Source organism: Rhinolophus hipposideros (assembly GCF_964194185.1).
Source record: "Rhinolophus hipposideros genome assembly, chromosome: 13".
NCBI lineage: Eukaryota > Metazoa > Chordata > Mammalia > Chiroptera > Rhinolophidae > Rhinolophus > Rhinolophus hipposideros.
The window spans coordinates 15,316,775-15,338,095 of NC_138059.1; the positions used below are offsets into that span (position 1 = coordinate 15,316,775).

Below are 21,321 nucleotides of genomic sequence, written 5' to 3' on the forward strand. Positions count from 1 at the left end.
GGTTGGTACCTTATTTTTCTGGAGCTTCTGTTTATTGTGTATGTGTAAAATGGCAGTAAGAGCAGAGCCTCCCCCTCAGCCCCTTGCATTGTCTGGGAGGCCAAATGACAGCATGATTGTGAAAAGCCCTTTGTACACTGTAGCATGCTCTAGGGGGGAAAATTATGGTATTATTCCTGAAAGAGCCTTAGAGGAATTTCTACAGGATAGGCCTGCCCACAGTTAACCTGGAAATGCGAATTCTGGGGACTCATCAACAACACAGCAGGGAACTTCTGCAGCAAAATCCTTTTGGAAAGGGTAGGAATCCTGCAGCACGAAGGAGCAATGGCAACTCCAACCTCCCAGAGGCTCTCCTTGGGAGATTACGAGATGAAAAATTAACTTGGCACTGTTGGGGGTGGGAATGTGGACCGCTGGCCTGGATGCCCCCGTCTTCAGCCTCCGGACACTTTCCTTCCCCAAAGCCATTTTAGTCAAAGGTCATGTGTGAGTCTTGTCAAAGGCCAGCTTCCAATGGAATCATTGTCCCCCCGGGACCGCGGGCCCCTGACTACATCTGCATTGGAGAAATCCCAAAAGCAAACGGCCCAGTGCAAACAAGAGCAGCTCGGGGCAGCGGTCCCGGGGCAGAGCTCAGAGGTCCGCCGGCCCGCAGCAGAGGCCGCGCCCGCAGCGCCGCGCCACCACCAGGCACCCGGACGCCCACAGCATGCCCCGCCGCGCCGATCGGGTACGGTAGGCGCCGCCTCTCTCTTCCGGTCCTCCATTGCTTGGGCCCCTGGGGCCAAGCCGCTGTTCTGTCAGTCGAGAAGCCTTGCAAAGGGCCTCCAGATTTGCCAGAAAACGGTCCCTGTTGGGCTGCGTTCCCGTGCCCTCTGGGCTGGAGCCGTTTCCAGGCGCGCAAGATGCAGGGCTTAACTCATTCTGAGTGTTCGTGGCCGGGGAGTGTTTGGGTTTGTAAATCCGTATCTCGTTTCGGGGGGGGGGGGGGAAACGAGCCGGTGGGACGTGCAGAGAGGGACCTCGAACCGGTGCCAAGTGGGAGCCCCCTTGAGCACAGCCGGTGGGTCGCAGGGGACAGGGAGCTCTGACCTCGTGGGGCCGCGAGGCGGCTCTGCGTTTTGTTTATTACCTGGGGGACAAGGGCTTTGCAAGAAGGATGGGGATTTTTAAAGCCATCTGTTTCGGTCATGGTCTCTGGGATGCAAAGGAAATCGAATCATTTCCCAGATGGAGGGAGCCTCTTCCGCACCGCAGGGTCCCCTCTCGGGCTCCACAAAGGACAGACGGTGATTGGCGTGCACAGCGCTGGGGCAGCCAGTCTCTTGGCCCTTTGTACTTCACTATTTGAACAAGCCTTTCAAATAGACCCAGCACATTTTGGATAAGCGTTGAAGGAGCCTGGGGTCTCAACTGAGTAGGAGGGCTTTTGATCCTGACTTGGAAATCTCCCAGGACAAACAGAGCAGGTGGGGAGGGAGAGGGCACCTCCTGTGTTCAGGTGTGAGCGGTGGGTCAAAGGGTTCCGGTTGTCTGCCCTGCCACACTCTAGTTTCTTTTTAACAGGTTAAGCCTAGAGCCATTTCTCACTGATAAAGGCAATGAAAACAAAAGCCCTTCTAGGGCTCAGCAGGAGAAGAGAGAAGCCGGCACTGGTGTTTGTTTATGTGTTTATCACACACCCAGTTCCACAGAGGATAAGAGGTCTTCCACACTTCCTTTCATTAGATAGTTTTTAAGCTTCTGCTCTTCCCCTCCAGCTGCCATCTCCATTTTCTCTTCCTTCCCACCAAATTTCTTGAAAGACAGGCAGTCGCTGTTTCCATGTCCTCTGTACCCCCCCATCACACCCAGTTAACCTGCGTCATTCCCAAGGCTTCGCCCACTACCTGCATACCTATTAGCCTCCCATTAATTTATTCCTAGAGACCAACCTTTTATAGAGAACATCTCCACGGTGACATACCATGGAGCACCTGGGATTTTGTCTTCTCCCTCCTCTCCCAGGCCTGCTTTCCTCTTCCATTTTCCACCGCTCAAATGGCGTCGCCAGTGGCCAAGACAGATGCAACAGAATCATCCTAGGTCACTGCCTCTCTTTCTTTCACGATACATAATCAGTTCCCAAGTCCACTACTCTGCCTGCTTAATACACACCTGTGTTTCCAGCTCTGCTGCTACTCTTTCGGGTTAAGGCAGTACCACCCTAAGTTCTATTCTGGTCGTAACTACCCATTAGTCTTATTTGGGGGCTGTGTTGGCCACTCCCAAATCTCCTGTCTTGTTCCTGTACTGTGTCACATGGTCTCTCTAAAATGCAAGATAATCATGTGAATCTTTTTGAAAAGTCTTCAGTGGATTCCTATTTTTCTCCTTTTATGAACAATGTTGGTGTATACAGGTTCTCTGTGATGTGCCTTGTACTTTCCTCTTCAATCTCATCTCTTACCATTCACTCTCTCTCCACAATTTATGCACATTTTAATGCACACTTTATGCACATTGTGTGCAAGTTTAGGCACATTAAGCTATTTGTTAAACATGGCTTTCCTCTTCATCCTTCTCTTAGGTCTGTGTCGAACTTTGTTTTTCCTTAAAGACTCAGCTGAGAGCCTTTTTCTCTTGGAGATGACCCAGACCATCTGCTCTTTATCCTCCAGAATGGATTAGGTGGCCCTCCTACATTGTCCCAGAGCGTCCTTTATTTCTTCTGTGAGAACATTTACCATTCTTTATTGCAACTATCTATTTACTTGTCTGTCCCCCACTGGTCTGTAAATTCCTCCAGAGCAGGAATCAGCTCTTTGTCTTAGCATCCTTAGAGCCTGGACCCCCCTGAGATGCTCAATGACGTCTTGTGAATTCTTGTGCAATTCTTGTCAATGTCTGCTATTCTCAAGCAGTGACTAGGAAAGCACATTTGGAAATTATCACCTATAAACAATACAGTGAAGAAAGAAGGATGACAATCAACCATGATTAGCAGGAAGAGGCACAGTCTTCCACTCATTTAACCAAGGAAGGGTTTAGACTTTCTAGGTATTTGAGACAATGCCCATGTCTCAAAGTCTACCAGCTCCCTCTGCAATCCACATCTCCACTGATGGGTTTCTTCCATTGCTACCTGCATCTGTCCTAACCATGCTCAAGTCTGGGAACAACTGCATGAAAGACCTTTTGCAATTTTGCTTTGGCTTTGTGAAAGCAAAGGAACCCATTTCAGACTAGAACCTGACATGGGAAGAGGACACTGAGAGGTGGGCTTCTAAGAGAGCCTTAATAAGCTGGTATCCAAGGTAGATGCTCATGTATTTTGATACCAGAGAAGATATTCAGGGGCCTCAGAAGGCTCCAGCAGGTGATATCTCTAAGGGCTTCTAAAGAATGATCAGGCTTTGGGAGAGACTTTGGGACACTAGAGATGAGAGAACTCAATTTTGACTTTCTAAAGAGAGAAATATGTGCATCCCCAAACTCTAGAGAGAAAAATGAATGATGATTATGTTCTATAGAGAGTTATTTAAATTGCAAGTTCTTGTTTGAAGCTGTGGTTCTTTTGAGATTTGGATGTACGGTAACCTAAGGAAAAAATGCACACTATACAACACAATAGTATTTTTCACAAACTTTCATGGGGTTCATACAAGTCTACCCTTGGACCCCCTTGAGTTGTTATAAACCTCAGGTTAAGAATCTTTAATCAAAGGACTAATTCATTCAATGGATAGTTGAGAGAGTAGGTAGTGATTTATAGGAGCCAGCATAAGTCCAGTTATGCATATTTTCTCTTTTGAGAGGATCCCAATGTAATGTATGGTATTAGCCATGAACTTAGAGTCACAGGACCTGGGCTCATGCCCCTTCTCTGACATTTACTAGTAAATTTACTTTCTCTAGGAGTGATTGTTTTATTATCTATTAAAAAGGATAACAGGTGCTGGGAATTTTAACTAAAAAACATATGTGAAAGCACCTGGAATATAGTTATACTCAACTCACATTAATGAATTTAAAACTTTGATTTCATGAAGGGCCCAGATCTTATGATATTCTTCTCGATTAGAAGGATGCGTGTAGGCTGGATTAATGACTGGTTGAATATATTTATTAAAGGAGAGATCATTAGGATGGATGATTAAATATCATTAAACATCCATGAAGACATTATACACTGATTAAAGTTGCTCAGATAAAGGGCATAAGGATTAGGAGTCCAAAAGCTATGAATAAGTTGTAGTCTATTTTGACTTTTTATTTTCAGGAGGAGTGTGTAGAGATAGATATAAAGTGTATTGTGCATGGGTCCTAAAAGTCAATTGTAAATTATTTGGTATGTGTTTGTATGGGAAAGAAAGATAAAGAGTGGGGGGGTTAGAGAGAGAGAGAGAGAGAGAGAGAGAGAGAGAGAGAGAGAGAGAGAGAGAGAAATAGAAATAGAAATTGGCTTACCGAGTCTGAGAAATCCAATGATGTGTTATCTGCAAGCTGGAAAGCCAGGAAAATGGGTGGTGTGTTTCAGTTTGAGTCCAAAGAATTGAGGGGCTGATCGTGTTTGTGCTAGTCTGAGTCCAAGGCCGAACCAGGAGTGTCGATGTACAAGGACAGAAGAAGATGGATGTCCCAGTTCAAGTACACAGGGCAAATTCACCCTTCCTCTGCCCTTTCTGTTCTCTTCAGGCCTCAATGAACTGGATGATGCCCATCTGCATTGCTGAGGGCCATCTTTATTTAACTGATTCAAATGTTAATCTCTTCCAGAAATACCCTCACAGACACACCCAGAAATGTTGTGCCAGCTATTGGGGCATCCCTTCGCCCAATGATCTTGGTACAAAATTAACCATCACGAAGTCTTTACAAGGGTAATCAAAGTCGAGTGAGGTCATCAGGGTGGGCCCTAATCCAATATGACTAGCATCCTTAGAGAAAGGGGAAATTTGGCCCAGAGACACACATGGAGGAAAGATGATGTGAAGAGATACAGAGAGAAGATGGCCATCTCCAAGCCAAGAAGAGAGGCCTGGAACGGATCCTTCCCTCACAGCCCTCAGAGGGAACCAACCCTGCCAACATTTTGATTTTGGACCTCTAGCCGCCAGCACTGTGAGGCAATAAATGTATGTGTTTGAAGCCACCCAGTTTGTGAGCAGCCCTAGGAAATTAATACAGGTTTCATGACAGCATAATTCCTTTAGCATGGTTTCTGCTGGGAACACGCCACACAGCATTACTTTGCTCTTCAGTCAGAGATTCTGCTGTTCTTCATAGAGATGATACACGACAGTGTGTTGCTATTTCACAGTTAGCAAATCATTGTTATATCCATTATCTCCTTGACCCTGACCGAAGCATAAGCGATGGACTTCTTGTATCTCCGTTTCAGGGATAGGAAATGGAGGTTCAGAGAGGCTAAGTGAATTATCCAAGTTTCCGCAGCTTGGAAGTGGTAGAACTGAAACTCAGACATGGGTTTTTTGATACTAAATACTGTACTATTTTAATTAATTAAAACACTATGCCTTTCACCTTTATGGACATGTCAAATATCATCTTCCTTCTTTAAAGTTTGAAAAGACCTGAGTTTGGCATGCTGAGCCAGATTTCTCTTCCCCCGCCCCCCACCAAATGATTTTATAATCCTACTTATTGGAGGCTATCTGCTGCCGGAAAGCACCTACTCCACCCTCAGCTTTACCATCAAACATTTATCGGGAATTTAGGCACCTGTGTTTACGTGCACAGACTACATCTTCCACTCAAAAGCTTTGTTTACTGACAAACTGCGCTTTCTCAGTACACAGTTTAATTACCGGCAAATCCAACTGCAAAACTTTGGACGCGTTGGATATAATTGAGTTTTTCCATCATTAATACTGCTCAGATATTAATTCAACATAGTGATGTGAAGGGCACCTCACATTTTCCAGGAAGCTGCTTGACTTTAATCAGCAGGAACAAATGCAAGATTATCGCACTTTTTCCTTGGGTGACCTAAGCTTGTTCTTGGCACCAATGAGGGCAGAGCACTGGTTGTCTCATAGTATTTCAGTGGCTTCTACCCAGGGGTCTTATTAGTTTTGAACCTTGGGGATAATTCCATAAGAATGCAATTCTTTTCCTCCCAGAAAGAACAAAATGATGCTTGTGTTTGGTTATTCTTGTTATAAATAAAACCAGTGGTTCCCACATTGTGGAACCCTAGATGTCTACAGGTAAGGTTAACAGATTTTGAAAACAAAACAAAATAGACAACAATAACAACCAAAACCCCAGGATATTCCAGTTAAATTTCAATTTTAAATAAACGATGCATACTTTTTTTTGGCATAAATATGTCCCAGACATTGAAAATCCTAAAAAAGGTATTGTCTCTGGCAACCCTACCTATAAGGTAGTATTGGAGGTAGAGCAACCCTACCTGTAAGGTAGAGTATTGATCATTTTCAAAAGTCTAGGAAAATTATACAGTGTTACTTGAGAAGGCTCCAGAGTTTTCTGATAGTGTTAAATTTCCTTGATTTTTAGCTGGGATTTTTTTTTTTTTTTAACCCAACTTGAAACTATTGACCATCACATGCTGAAGCCATAATTATACCACCATGTTTGATGAGTTATATACTAGGGATCATGCAAAGCTCATACATTATCTCATGTAATCCTCAAAACGGGGTGTTGGCAAATGATAGTTTGCAGGCCAAATCTGGTCACCACCTGTTTTTTTTTAAATTAAATTTTATTGGAACACAGCCACCCCCATTTATTTTCATATAGTTTGTGGCTGCTTTCATGCTACAAGAGCAAGTTGAGTAGTGGTGATAGAGATTGTTGTCGTATGGCCCTCCAGACCTAAAATATTTATTATCTGGCCCTTTACAGAAAAAGTTTGCCTATACCGGCTGAAAACCACCCTCTGAAAGAGTTACTGTTATTCCTATTTTTAGAATGAAAAAAATGAAAGCCTGAAGAGATTTAACTGGGCAAAGTCTCATAGTTCTTAGAATTCAGACCTAGGTCTGTTGAATTTCAACACTTCTGCTCTTACTACAGCTGATCCAGAGGCTGGTTGTCAATTACATTTGTCTTCAATGGGTTTAACAATGGGGAAACCGATTTGTGATTTCTTATGAAAAACGTCCATCTCAAAGACAAGGCAGATGGGGTGGTGTCGTGGTTAAGCTGAGGCTCTGGAGCCACACTGTTTAAATCCCAGTTAAACCACTCAATTTCTCTGGTCCTCGGTTTCTACCCACGTGAATTACAGATGATAATAGTACCTATTTGCGTGATTATTGCTGGAATTAAATGAGATGATGTCTAAAAAGTAATTAGAAGAGTACCTGACAAATGGTCTACAAAACATTTGTTATTTTTATTTCAAATAAGTATTATTTCAAAGTAGGGGCAAAATAAAGAGTATGTAAAGGTTGGGAGCCTCTAGCATGGCTGGGTGACAGAACACTTCAACCAGGAAGCTCACAGAGCACAGTGTCCCCCGCTTGCCAGGTAATAGTGAGGAAAGATGCTCTTCCAGCTTCTTTATAATAGATGTCTTTGGCCTGAACGTGCCTTTTAGTCCCTGACTGGCCACGTTTGCTTTGGGAAGGAGTGTTGTGAGGTGTTACAGGGTGTTCATCCAGTGTTTGCTGGACTCTAAACCTCTTATTACTGTTACCTGATATTTATAGTCCTAACAGCCACTCTCAGTGGCTCCCAATTGACTAAAAATGTAGTCGGGCTACCAGAGAATGACCTTCCTAAATAACATAAGACAAGCAAGTGTCCTCAGGAACACCTCAATCTATAATTTGATCATTAGACAAAAACAAGGGGGAAAAATCAGTTTTTGCCAGTATTCCTCAACCTCCAAAGCATATTTTGTATATGGACTCACTCGCAATAAAATTTGTATGTAGTATGTATTAAGCATATTAGAAAAGCCTTGATCTTTTGAGGAGATTACATTGTGCCCTGAGAGAAAGGGGAGTGTAAGGCTTGAAAAGACTGGAAAAATGTTCAATACTACGAACAAACAATTCAAAGGCTAGTCACTCTGGCGGCCACGACAGCTGGAGGCTTTGCTAAAGTGTAGTGGCCTGACTGTGCATGGATATCATCAGGGTGGTTTTGCAATTTTTGCAGCATGGCATTATGGGAGAAGTCCCCAGCCACCCGGCTGCCATTTCACGGAGAGTAAAGCTGCAAGGCAGTTGCCTGATCCTTTTTCTCCTCTGCCACAGCCCTCCACCCTCTGATTACATTTCCCTTCCTCTTTCTTCACCATTCTTTTCCTTTGTTAAGTTACTAAGCTGCTGTTAATGGAATGTCCCTGTGTTCCAGGCACTGTGATCGGCTCTGGGGATACATGGGAAGGGAAAGTAGACCTGGTCTTTAACCTTGTGGAGTTTACAGTCCCTGGGGAGAGGCACATCTGCCAGGGGTTAGGTGAAGTGTTGCAAGGCACAAAGGTGGGGTGAGAAGGAGAACCATGGGGTGGGGAGGCGACGTGGTAATGGAAGTCCTCTCTCTGAGCTGAGAACTGAAGGCTCCTGGAGAGCAGAGAAGTCTGACAAATCGGTTTCCAAACTCAACCAGCTAGTAAGTGGCGGCACTAAAGTTTGAACCTGGGTTTCCCCGATTCTGAGAACTACTTTTCACTGAATCTCAAAAAAAACAACAACAAAAAAACCCTTGCTCTTCAAAAGTTTCCTTTTAGCTGTGTGGTACACCCATAAAGCAACTTGAACACCAATGAGGAAAATCATTCATTCAGCGATTCTGATCACGTACCGTGGGTTAAGCCATGATGTACGGGGACATAAGCGCAAAGTACAGCTGTGAGCACCCCTGCTGAGGGGCGTTGAGAAAAGCATGTGGGACTGGAGTTGCGATGCAGTAAATCGTCCACATCCCCTTCAAATTCATCACAAATGCCCCTTTTACTCCATAGGGTATGACTTTGATTAAAATGCAGGGCATGTGCATTCCGCTTGTTTATTCCTCTCATTCCTAGACAAACACAAGTCTAACAAAGAGGGAAACAAGTCTGCCCAGGCCACAAGTCGGCGTGGGAAGGTGGGTGTTTCGGGGAGGTTAGGCTGATCCTACCAGGTTGCCATTGCATCCCGTCCTCTGAATGCCATTTGGCACTCTGAGGTTCAAGGGGTACTGCAACCCACTGCCAAGGGAGGTCCAGCACTCCTGAAACTTAGAATTGGCAGCCATCTTTCTTAGGTATTTCGAGTTCTGTCTGTCTGAGAGCTGCAGCTCGTGCCTATATAGAAACTTCAACAGCTTTCCATGTTAGAAAGCTGTTGAAGTTTCAGGAGACAATGGGGAGGCAATCTCTGTCTTTGAGGAACTTCCAGTTTAGTAAGAAGAATTTCCCACTCTTCAGAAGAGGCAAGGAGTGGTGGAACGATCAGGGTCTCTGACCCACTCAGACTGGGTTTAAATCATTTCTCCGCCATTTGCTGTGCAGCCCTGAGCAAATTATTTCATCTTTCTGAGTCTTGGTTTCTTCACTCATAAAATGGGATTTCTATAACTACTTCGTGCGATTATAAAACTACCTTAATAGGTAGTCACTATTATAATCATTGTTACTAGATTTATTATTGTTATTATCAGAATATCAGTGTTCTAACACTGACTGGGTGACTTTGGGCAAATTATCCAAATTCTTCAGCTGTAAAATAGGATTGCCCTCACGGCCTTATGTGTGTAGTTCAAGAGCTCACTTCATTCTCAGATCTCTCTTACCTCTCTATTTATTTTTTTTCAAAGCTCTTATCACTAATGGAGGTATTTTTATATTTTATATTATTTCAACCCATAAAATGGAAGCTCCACGCGCAGGTATTTGGGTTCTTTGGTTAGTTGCTGGTGTCTTTTTGGGCCTAAAACTGCCTCCTGGACCATACTAGGTTCTCAATGAACTATTCGCTGCATCAATGCATGAATGAGTCAGTGAATGAATGCTAAATCCTATGTTAAATGTTTAGCAAGTGGAGGCTCCCTTCTCACTGTCATATCTGGTACTAAGCATAGTGTCACTATGATCGTTAGAATATGATGTGTGTTGCCAGAGACACCTATACAGAAAGATCGCTCCCAGCTCGGTCAGGCCGCGATCTTTGCTCTTAGCCCTGGCATCTCATCAGCTCTTTTGTCGTTGGGGTGAAACAATCAGGGCATTGTCAGTGTAAGGTCACATGAGACTGACTGCAAAAATAAGAGTTTCAGAATTTTTATCAATTCTCAGGAAGAAGTGGAAACAGCTGCAGAAAGGGAGGCAAGACTGCGAAAAGGAGAACACAGCATCTTTGGCAAAATATTTTGTCACATGAGGCCATAGGCTACATGGCTGTGACCGAGATTTACCCAGCCCCAAACCTGAAGGCATGCAAAACCAGCTGCAGCGATCAGATGACACAAAAAGAATACGCTGGTATAATGGCTCCAACCTCTAGTTGGTGCCAAAGTGAGAAACTATTCAGAATAGGTTCTGTTGCTGAACTGGTAAAGGCACTCAAGAAAAATCCACTGCTCTCCAAATGGGAGACTGGAAGACTTTCTTTTCAAAGCAATAAAAATAAATGTACCATAACGGTGTGGACTACAACAAGAAACGCTTAGCCGCTGGACTCTGGTTAGGCAGACGTGAGTTTGAATGAACTTGTGTGAACTTGGGCAGATTATTGAAACTTCTAAGCCTCTGTCTAAAAAGAGAAAGCAATATGTGCTTTACAAGAGCGTTGAGAGAATTCAATGAGATGATTTCTGTACGATGTGTGGCACACGCTAGGTCCTCAATGGAGGGTAGCTGTTGTTATGAACACTACATGGATTATTTTATTTAATCCCCACAGCAACCCTAAGAGGAAAGGACTGGGATTATTCCCGTTTTACATCTGAGGAAACGGAGATCTAGAGTGGTTTCCTAAGTCAGTCAAGGCCACACAGCTAGTGAGCATCTGAGCCATGACTCCAACCAAGCTGACAGCTTAGGATTTTAGTAATTAACAAGTTGTATAACATCTCTAATAAGAGCAACAGAAGCTTAGCGGGACAATGTAAGGGCCAGGATTTCGGCATCCTCTTGCGTAATACTCTAGTGGCATGCTGTGGTTATTGGATTTCAACTTTGCAGTGGCTCTGTTTACAAAGGATTGTGAGAGACCTATAAGGCTGGGAGAGGCGAAATAAGGTCAGTTTATCTTCCTCCGGTCTTCTCGTATACTACCCAGAAATATATTACTTCATCTCTTGTTGGGGGTCCATCAAATGATTTTGTGAAAGGTATTGCTTTCTCTTTTCCTTAGCCTCGCCCTGACCAGTGTTCGCTTTAAGTGGCATAAATTAAATTGCACACACCAGTTATATCTCTGTCCATACCTATCAGTATCATATGTGTATTTCCTTCAGGAGATGAAAAAGTAAGAACAAGGTATGTACCGTTCCTTTTGATTTATCCAGAAAAAATAAAACTGAATTCTGGTTATGGCATTTCGTTTGAGTAGCTCTTTGCTGATCATTACAGAGGGAGAAGACAACTCCGTCTTCAGAGAGTTTTAAGAAGGGAGGAAAACATTAGATGCTTAGAGTTGGAAAGGACTTTACATGTTGTATAGCCAGTCTTCCTTTGAGTTTAGATACTTTATAAGAATTCCTGACCAACATCACCCAGTCTTTCTTTGAGTACTAACTGTGCATTCTTGTTTTGTAAGAGAACTCTGGCAGCTGATTGCTACAAAGTTCCTCATAGTATGAGATGAAACATACTTCTCTGTAAATTCTAGTTTTGTCCAAGGAAGTACACAAAATCAAACTCATATGTCTTGCATTAATTACCCTTTGAACATTTAAGAAAGACAACCACACCCACCTTCTCCCATCATTCAGACAGGGCACCCGTCCACCACCCCACATAGTCACACATTCCTCAAGCATTGGCCACAAGGGGGGCTTATTAAATATCCAGTCTCTAAATATCAGTCAGCATGAGCCTTTTGTGTCACCGCCAGGCTCCAGTCCCTCTAGTGGCTTCTCATCACGCCCAAAATGAAACACAAAGGTTCCACTATGGCCTGTAAGGTCCTGCATGAAGTCCGATGGCCTGTTTGATATCCTCTGCCATGGCTCCCCCATCTCTCACTCTCCTCCAGCCATACTGGCCTTCCTGAACATACACAAGGCTACTCTGACCTCAGAGCCTTCCACGTGCCGAGTCCTTCTGAAGACACCTAGTTCTTCCATTTCCCCATCCAGTATCGTGTTCAGACATCTTATCTTCAAAGACCTTCAGTGCCACCCAACTGAAAAGGGCTCTTTCCGTTACTCTCTGTACTTGTGCTCTGGTTTGTTTCTGTTATCACTTAATTACCTGGCATTATATTCCTTCTCTCACTAGAATGTGGGACCCATGGGGCAGAGCCTTTATTCTGTTCACTTTGTATCCCCAGCGCCTGAAACATACGAGGTGCTCAATGCATAAATAAACAAATGAATGAATTAATGAATGGATTGGATGGTATGGATTCCTCATGATTTTAGTCATGCTTTGAGATGTCTCTCAAAGCTGTCTAGTGGTGATGTCCTAAAATGAGACATCCAAAATGAACAATCCAGATGGAGTCCAGGCAGGCTTAGACTCAGCTGAACTTTTCTCTTCTGGATCTGGGTGGTAATTGTTCATTAAAGGAAAGTAAGATAAAATGAGGTCATGTAGACTTGTAGTCAAGCCCTGTTGAGCTTTCAGGTAATGAAAACTCCCAGGTTTCTTTTATAAGAATTGTCATCAATTCTGGACTCTCTTAAATTCTGTGAAGTTGTATAACTGAATTGTGTATTCTCCTTCAAGAATGTTATCCCAGGGAGATTGATTTGGCTCTCTCTCTCTCTCTTCCAACTTTTTACTTCAACCTGTCAAGATAGTTTTGAATTTTGGTTCAGTCCATGGTACATACTACCTGGCAGCTAGCTGACACTGGAATATTGAGTTCAAGAACATACCCCCATATACTTGACGTAGGAATCAGGAAGCTACCATCTCTGTCAACCCCACAGATGTCTCCTGATGTGTAGGAAGCTGAAGAATGGACACTGAAATAAATGACATTGTGGAAAACAGTCTTGTTTGTCCAGTAGAGTAACCACTAAAAGGGGTAGGAAGATGAATACTGTCTCAATTATGCTGTCCAAATTTCTTGTGAACAATGACCATCTCAGGAACATAACTGTCAGGGTCTACAAACTGTATGTATAGTGCATTCTGAAAAAAAAAAAAAAAAAAAAGAATCTGTAAGACAGGAAGGCCCCCTGGGAGTGGGGTGGAGCAGAGACTGAGTGAGGAAGTTCCCACCATCCTCTGCACATACCCGTCACATACCTCCATGACAGATCTCATGATAGTATGTTTTAACAAACTGTTGACTATGCAATTTCCCAATTAACACATGCTTTTAAAAAATCAATATCCCTGATATCAAGTAGTACTTTGCCCAGAGGAAGCTTCCAATAAGCATTAACTAATGTAGTTAGGGCTTACGCCTACTAAATCTGCATCAAACCGATATTATATGAATTTGTAAAACTCTGGTTTTCCAAAGTTGAGGGCATTGTCTCACAATGACCAGCATTCTCTTTGATCTATTAGGAGCTTTGAAATGACATGGTGTGACGCCCACAGTTCTGGTCACTTCCTCCTGCCCAACCGGTTCTTCCTTTTTGGGTCAGAACCAGGTCAACGTTAAGAACAGAAGTTTATCCATGGCTTCTGATATGTTCTGAATTAGGAAACATGATCAAGTATCAAAGACTTATCAAACATTTATCAGATTCTCTGCCTTTAATAAACTTTTGCTAGGTTTCGTCTCACAAATAGTTGAAATTCCCATTGCTTTTAGAGCTTGCCAGTTTTGTAATCCTCATTGGGATGTCAGAGAGAAAAGATGGCTCCCCCAATTAATAGGTGCTTGAACGTGGGCGAGTTGTCTGATATATTTGAACTTGTGTTCTCTCTCGTATGTTGACAATGATAATACCGTAATGGATTTTATGAAGATTAAATAAGGTAATATATGTAAATATCTCTAGTATGTTGCCCTGCAAAAAGCAGACAGTTACTAGATACTAGCTATCACTTATGGAGTGTCTGCTCCATGCCAGATATGGGATAACTAACTCATCATACTTTCGTTTCCCTTTTTCTCCATCCCATTTGTCATATGAGCTGTCCTGTTCTTCCCATCAGAGGTACTTTAGCTCTGCAATCTTGCCTATGAGCAACCTTACAGTTTTATTGATTGTAAAGTGGGAAGAGTTAGTGAGCCTTGATTCTTCTGACATACAGGAATGTGTGTGTTTTCTTTTTGAGAAGTGTTCTTCAAATGCAAGGTGTTATTATTTTTTAAAACATTGAGGTATAATTGACATATAACATGAGTTTCAGATGTACACCATAATGATTTGATATTTGTAGATATTGCGAAATGATTGCCACAAGAAGTCTAGTTAACTTCTGTCACCACACTGTAGTTAACAAAATTTTTTCTGCGGATGAGAACTTTCAAGGTCTACTCTTAGCAACTTGCAAATATACAATTCAGTATTATTAACTATAATCATCTTGCTGCACATTACGTCCCCAGGAAATTTATTTTGTAATGGGAAGTTTGTACCTTTTGACCCACTTACTTCATCCATTTTCACCCACACCCACCCCCTACCTCTGGCAACTGCTAATCTGTTCTCTATATCTATGCGCTCGGTTTTGTTGTTATTGTTGTTTTTAGATTCCTCGTATAAGTGAGATCATATAGTGTTTATCTTTTTCTGTCTGACTTATTTCACTTAACATAATGGCATCAAGGTCCATCGATGTTGTTCTGAGATGTTGTTCTTAAATTCCCACAAGTTCTTAAATTCCTACAGTTTGTTGCCATTAAGATTCAAACCCATTGAGATTTGTAGGCGAGAACTGGGTTCTCTTCTTAGGCTATTTTATTTGAAAGTAAAATGAAACAGGAAACCTGATGCAAGTGGTATGGCAGAGGGCCTGAAATGCATTGAGAAAGTCCCAGGAAATCCTCCTATTTTTAGGAATGTAGAGAGTTTCATCAAATACAGGGCCTGGTTGAAATAGGTCCACACTACGACTCACTCTTTAGTCCTCCTGTTAATTGTCAGGTTTGGAGGGCAACTGAGGTGACTCAGGAGACAGCTTTGAAGCCACTGACCTGAAAGCTGAAGGTCAAGGTTAATGTTCCTTTTTTGTGAGTTCAGATGCTTTGGAATTTGCTTCCCTGCAGGGATAATCTCACTGGCGCTCTCTCTCTCTCTCTCTCTCTCTCTCTCTCTCTCTCTCTCTCTCTCTCTCTCTCTCTCTTCTCCAGCTCTTTTTATAATTCATAAACCATAAAATCCAGCCTTTTAAACTGTATATTTCAATGGTTTTTAATATATCCACAGAGATGTTCAAATGTCACCACTGTGTAATGTTAGAATGTTCTCATCACCCCAAGCAAAGCTTCACGCACAAAAGCCTCACTCCCACGTCACCTGACAACCACTAATACACTTTCTTTCTCTTGGACTTGCCTATTCTAGCTGTTTCATATACATGGAATCGCACAATATGTGGCTTTGATATCTGGCTTTTTAAAAATTTAGCATGATGTTTTCAAGGTTCATCCATGTTGTAGCAAGTATCAGGACTTCATTTCTTTTTATTGCTGAATAATATTTCTGAATATTTCTGAATATGCTGAATAATATTGTATGAATATGTCTCATTTTGTTTATCCATCCATCAGTTGATAATTCTGCTATGAATATTTATGTACAAGGTTTTGTGTGAACATATGTTTTTAGTTCTCCTGCGTATCTATATAGGAGTAGAACTGCTGGGTCATATGATATCTTTTTTTTTTTTTTTACACATTCTGAGAAATTGCCAAACTGTTTTCCAAAGTGACTGTACTGTTTTATAATCCTACCAATAATATATGAGGATTACTGTTTTTCCTTATCCTCCCCAACACTCATTATTATTTTTTTAATTTTAGCCATCCTAGTGGGTCTGAAGTCGTATCTCATTGTAGTTTTGATTTACATTTCCCTAATCAATAATGATTTTGTGCGTCTTTCCATGTACTTATTGTCTATTTATATGTCTTGTTTTGAGACATTTCTTTGGAAACGTCTACTCCAATCATTTGACCATTTAAAAAATTGGGTTTTGTATCTTTTATTGCTGAGATGTAAGAGTTCTTTGTTTATGCTGGGTACTAGACCTTTATCACATATATGATTTGTAAATATTTTCTCCCATTCTGTGAGCCATCTTTTCACTTTCTTACCATTTTAACAATAATGCATTCCAATCCATGAACATGGATATCTTCTCACCTATTTAGGTCTTCTATAATATATTTCAGTGGTGCTATCTTATTTTCCATATATAAGTCTCACAGTTCTTTTGTTAAATTTATCCCTAAGTATTTTAGAGTTTTTTTGATACTGCAGTAAATGTAATCGTTTTCTTAGTTTTATTTTAGATAAATTGCCCATTGCTAAACATATATTAAAAACAGATTTTTATGTTTATTTTGTGACATGCAACCTTCTTGAATTCATTTATTAGTTCAAATAGTTTTTTTAATAGATTCATTAGGATTTGCTATATACAAGATCATGTCATCAGTGAATAGAGATAGTTTTATTCTTTTCCAATTTGAATGTTTTGTTTGTTTGTTTGTTTTTCTTGCCTAATTGCCCTGGCTAGATGTACAGTGTTGAATAGAAGTGGTGAGAAAAGACAGCCTTGTCTTGTTCCTGATCTTAAATGGAAAGCATTCAGTCTCTCGCCATGAAGTATGATGTTAGCTGTGAGATTTTTGTAGAAGTCGTTTATCAGGAGGGGGAAGTTCCTAGTTAGTTGAATGTCTGTAGCTATTGTTTGATTGCAAGGGAAATCACAGAAATGGCAGTTTTGCTTCCCCCTGAGAGGGTACCATTGTACTATAAAGCATGTGACGATGCCATTCCAGTAGAAAGCATAAACTTCCTTTTTAGTGTGAGTTGAAACATGGTTCTTGAGTTGAAGCTCAAATTCTTGGGGCTTTCCAATCCAAATAAAAGGTCTTTATTATTTTAGTTGAAACCTGTGTCTTCAAAGCTATCTTCAAAGTGCTGTTCATTTTCTCTTGAGGTTAGAGAGAATGAGGCAAGAGGGGGTCATAACATTTCTAGCTTTAATTTACCTATAATCTCACCATAAGTAAAATGACTTTTCCTAGAACCCATGTGATGACAAAGCACTTATTATGTGCCCAGCAGTCTGCTGAATGCTGGGAGCATGATAGCAGATGATGTAGTCTTTATGTCCCTGGCTGTGATAATGGCCAATATTTGTGTGTTTCTGTATTTCAGGCACTGAGCTACTTACTTTACATGCATTGTATCATTTGATCTTCATATCAACCCTGGGTGACAAGAACTATTATATTACTTTTGTTAAAAGAATTCCGAGTTTTAGAGAACTTAAGTAAGGTCTCATGACTGAATGTGGCAGACCCAGATTGTTTGGATTCTAGAACCCAGATTCTTAGTCCTTATATCATGTCGTTTCTTTCTCCTTTTCTCTGGGAATTTATGATCTTGTTGCTGAGAGAAGAAGTACTCAAATAAAACAGGGACACTTAGAGAGACAAGGGACAAATGTCTTGGGTAGAATCCACAGTTTCTTGAATTGAGGATGGTGTAGTGAGTGTTACAGTTGAGAGGGGGATTGTTGTGAAGATTCTGAGCTTTGAGGAAGGCTGTTGATTGACGATAGTTTGGAGGAGCACAGTGGAAAGAGGAGGACTTCAGGGCTGAGACACTGCATGAGGAGAAGTGTGGATGGAGAAATGAGCTTGGACTCATTGGGGGAAGAGCTTGAATAGAATGTGAGTTTCTGTCCCTCATTAATGAAAGATCTGGCCCCGGGGGGCAATTTGGGCCAGATTTTGGGCTATGTGTAGGTATCTGAATACTACAACAAAGGGCTGGATTTAGAAGAGTATTTAAATAGTGGAATTAACTTAGTTATTGATTGTTTTCATTTGTTCGTTTTCACAAATTGTCCTCTTTGAATTTCCAGTTTCTGAGAAGGTGCTGTAGGGAGAAGGGAGGTGGCTGGTTAGTTGAGAACCAGACTCTCCATCCCACTGAAAGTGGAGCCACTCCAAATTTAAATGTTGGTATTCATTTTGAGATTTCATTTGAAAATAAGATTTTCATGCTTAAAAAAGGGTTATAAACCACTCAGTTAGCCAAATCCTCCTTTACAGATGAAGAAACGTGGGTTTGAAGAGACAGATAGTTAGTAAGAGAGCAAGAATTCAAGTTCCAATTCAAGTTTTTTGATGCCAAGTAACTTCATTCAACAAACATTTATTGTCTGGCTATTATCTCCCAGCAAAGATACAAAGTTCTGTGGAGTGCTCTGTGGACTGGTCCCTGCATTCAAAGATACCCAGAGGGCTAGAGTTGCCAAAATAGGGATTACAGATGAATTGGGAGCAGGGCAGGGGAGCCTATTGCATGGGAAGGGCAAAATTGGGAGTAGGGGGCTTCACAGAGGAGTGGTGTTACCTCACCTGAATCTCCATGAATATGTTGGAGTTTGCCAGGGAGATTAGGTAGAGAAGGGCATTCTAGGCCAGAGCAACAATATATAATAAGGACTGAAGGTGTGAGAGAGCACAACTTAATCAAGGAATACCACATATTTCTCTAATTAAGAAAACTTACCATTTATTAATCATTCTTCTGTGCCAAGCATTGTGCTAGGCAATTTACAAGGATTATTTCATGTAATACTCTTAAGAATCCTATGAACTGGAGACCAATGAGAAAAGTGAGTCTTGGGACAAAAAAGGGTCATGTAAGGTTTCATAGTTAAACAGTGGTAGAGCTGAGATCTGAATCCAGGGAGCTTAATTTCAGATTTAGTGTCCTGGGTGCCTTGCTAAGCAGTTTGGATTTTATCCTCTGTGTCAGTGGTTCTCCAACTTGCATCAGAATCATCTGGTGGGCTTGTTAACACATGGACTTTGGGGCTCTACACCCCCCTCCCCCGCCCCAAAATTCTGATTGAGTAGGTTTGCAAAGGATTTGCATTTCTCACAGGTTTTCAGGTGATTCTAACCCTACCAAGCCAAGAATCACACTTTGAGAACTCCTGTGATTGGAGTTCTCATTGGAAGGTTTCAAGTTTGGAAGAAAAAATCATCAGATTTGCGTTTTGTGCAGGGCTCTCTGGGCAATGAATGGGAGTGAATGACAGGTTGGATAAGAGAGGACTCAATGAAACAGTGTTTGGAAGAGGTAGAGAGGGCAAAAGGAGGAGCAGTTATGAGACGAATTTCTAGTGCGTGTCCAGAAGCTTGAAGACGAAGGGATGAGCCTAAAAGTAATCACATAAGAAGATAATTTAAGTACTAAAGACTCAGAGAGCTCTGTTAAGTGATGGCAATCATTGTAATTAATAACTAGAACCTATGGTGTCTGATCAGAAACGAAATGAAAGGATTGCAGCAGAAGAAAAAATAATTTTAAGGTTTCCATGAAAAGAAAGGAAGTTGGGAGGGTAAACAGGTTGTTTAGGTAGCTGCATCTTGGATGTGTCGGGTTGAGGCCCTTGTGTGGTGTAAGAGAACGACATCATGCTGTAGTGGAAAGAGGAATGAGTTGCCTTTGGGGACCTGGTTTCTAGACGTGGCTCAATCGCTTGTCCTATCACTTTGGAGATGGCACATACTCTTTGAACCTCCATTTATTTCTTCATCTGCAAGCGGAGTTGACAATAGCTTCTCAGCCTGCCTATATAAGACGGGTACAAAATGAAAGTCTTCGGCCCTGTGGGGAAACTTTTGGTACAACAATTTTCTCTCATCATACACCCTTCCGTTCATGCTCATGTGTTCCACAGTCCATATTAAAAAGTGGACTTAAAGATGTGAACTTTCAGGAGACCCACACACATGCTGGTGAGCCATCTCGCCAAACAGTTACAACCTTCTTCCATTCGCCTGGATATTTAGCATGCAAGTTTCACAGTAGCTGAAAAGAAGCAGACTTAAATTGAGTTTCGAGTTTTAAAGTACGTTATTATGATCTAGATTTAGGAACAAAGCTGAGTTATTTCCTGGCGGTAATTCCTTTTAAACCTCAATTATGGGTAAAAGTATTTTCAGTGTTTAAAAGTCCAATATAACTTTACTTTCAATCAGAGTTTTAAAACTACTGAAAAATGTTTTCAAGCTCCTAGCCATAGCTCTTCTTTTAATTATTTAATTCTAGAGCGTTAGCAAATGGATACATATATCTATGTCTTTCTTATAAGCCAATTAAAATTTTAGAAGCGACTTTACCAAGTATGTATTTGGTCATTGTAATTGTTAAATATTCATTAACTCAGGAGTCACACTTAACATGTCCCTGCCCCTCCACCCCCATACCCAATTCATTAACCAGTCTTTGTCCTAACTCTCCCAATTTTCTCCCTCTCCACTACCACGATAAACTTTTTGGTGCTAGGTATCACTTTCCTTTGTCTGGACTACTGATATTGTTTCCAAACTGATCTATTGCATCCATTCTTGACTCCCTCCACTTCATATCCATACTGTACAAATCAGTTTAACCAAAATGTGATTAAACTTCCACCTGCTTCAGCCCTTTGAAGCCTTTCCATGGCTTTTAGGATAACAGCAATACCACCTAACGTGACCATTGAGGCCCCAGTGAACTGGCCTCTACTAACCTCTCCAGTTTAATTTCACTCCCTGTGAATTTTGCTCTCTCTGCACTAGTCACGCTCGCTGCCTTTTCATCTCATGCATGTGCTATGCTTCCACTCTATGCAGAAACTTTGCATATTAGTTCCCTTTGCCTAGAACATTTTCCTCCTCTCTTATCTAGTTACGCCTATTTCCCTTCACATCACAGCTCAGTTGGTTCTCCATGAAGTCTGTTTCTATGGCCCTCCTGACTAGATCAACCCTGAATTACAGTAGTTCCCCCTTCTCTGTGGTTTTGCTTTCCACAGGTTCCATTACATGCAGTCAATCTCCATCTGAAAATACGATGTGGAAAATTCCAGAAAGAAACAATTCATGAGTTTCAAATGGGATGACTTTTCCATTTATTCCTGTATCTGTTTGATGACTATGGAGGGCAGGGGACGATGTTTGGTTCACTCCGTCTGTATTACCAGTGCCCAGAGCAGGGCTTGAGACACAGTAGAAGCTAATGAATATTTGTGCAATGGAT

The 21,321-nt window shown here is 41.6% G+C and overlaps 1 protein-coding gene across 1 annotated transcript in view; it reads left to right on the forward strand.

The window, feature by feature from the left end:
• Positions 1-470: 470 nt before the first annotated feature.
• Positions 471-21,321, forward strand: part of ENPP2 (ectonucleotide pyrophosphatase/phosphodiesterase 2) — a 97,811-nt gene continuing 76,960 nt past the window's right edge. The window contains 3 exon segments of the mRNA XM_081070896.1: positions 471-530; positions 532-609; positions 611-733. Coding sequence (XP_080927022.1) covers positions 486-530; positions 532-609; positions 611-733 — 246 coding nt within the window. The 5' untranslated portion in view covers positions 471-485.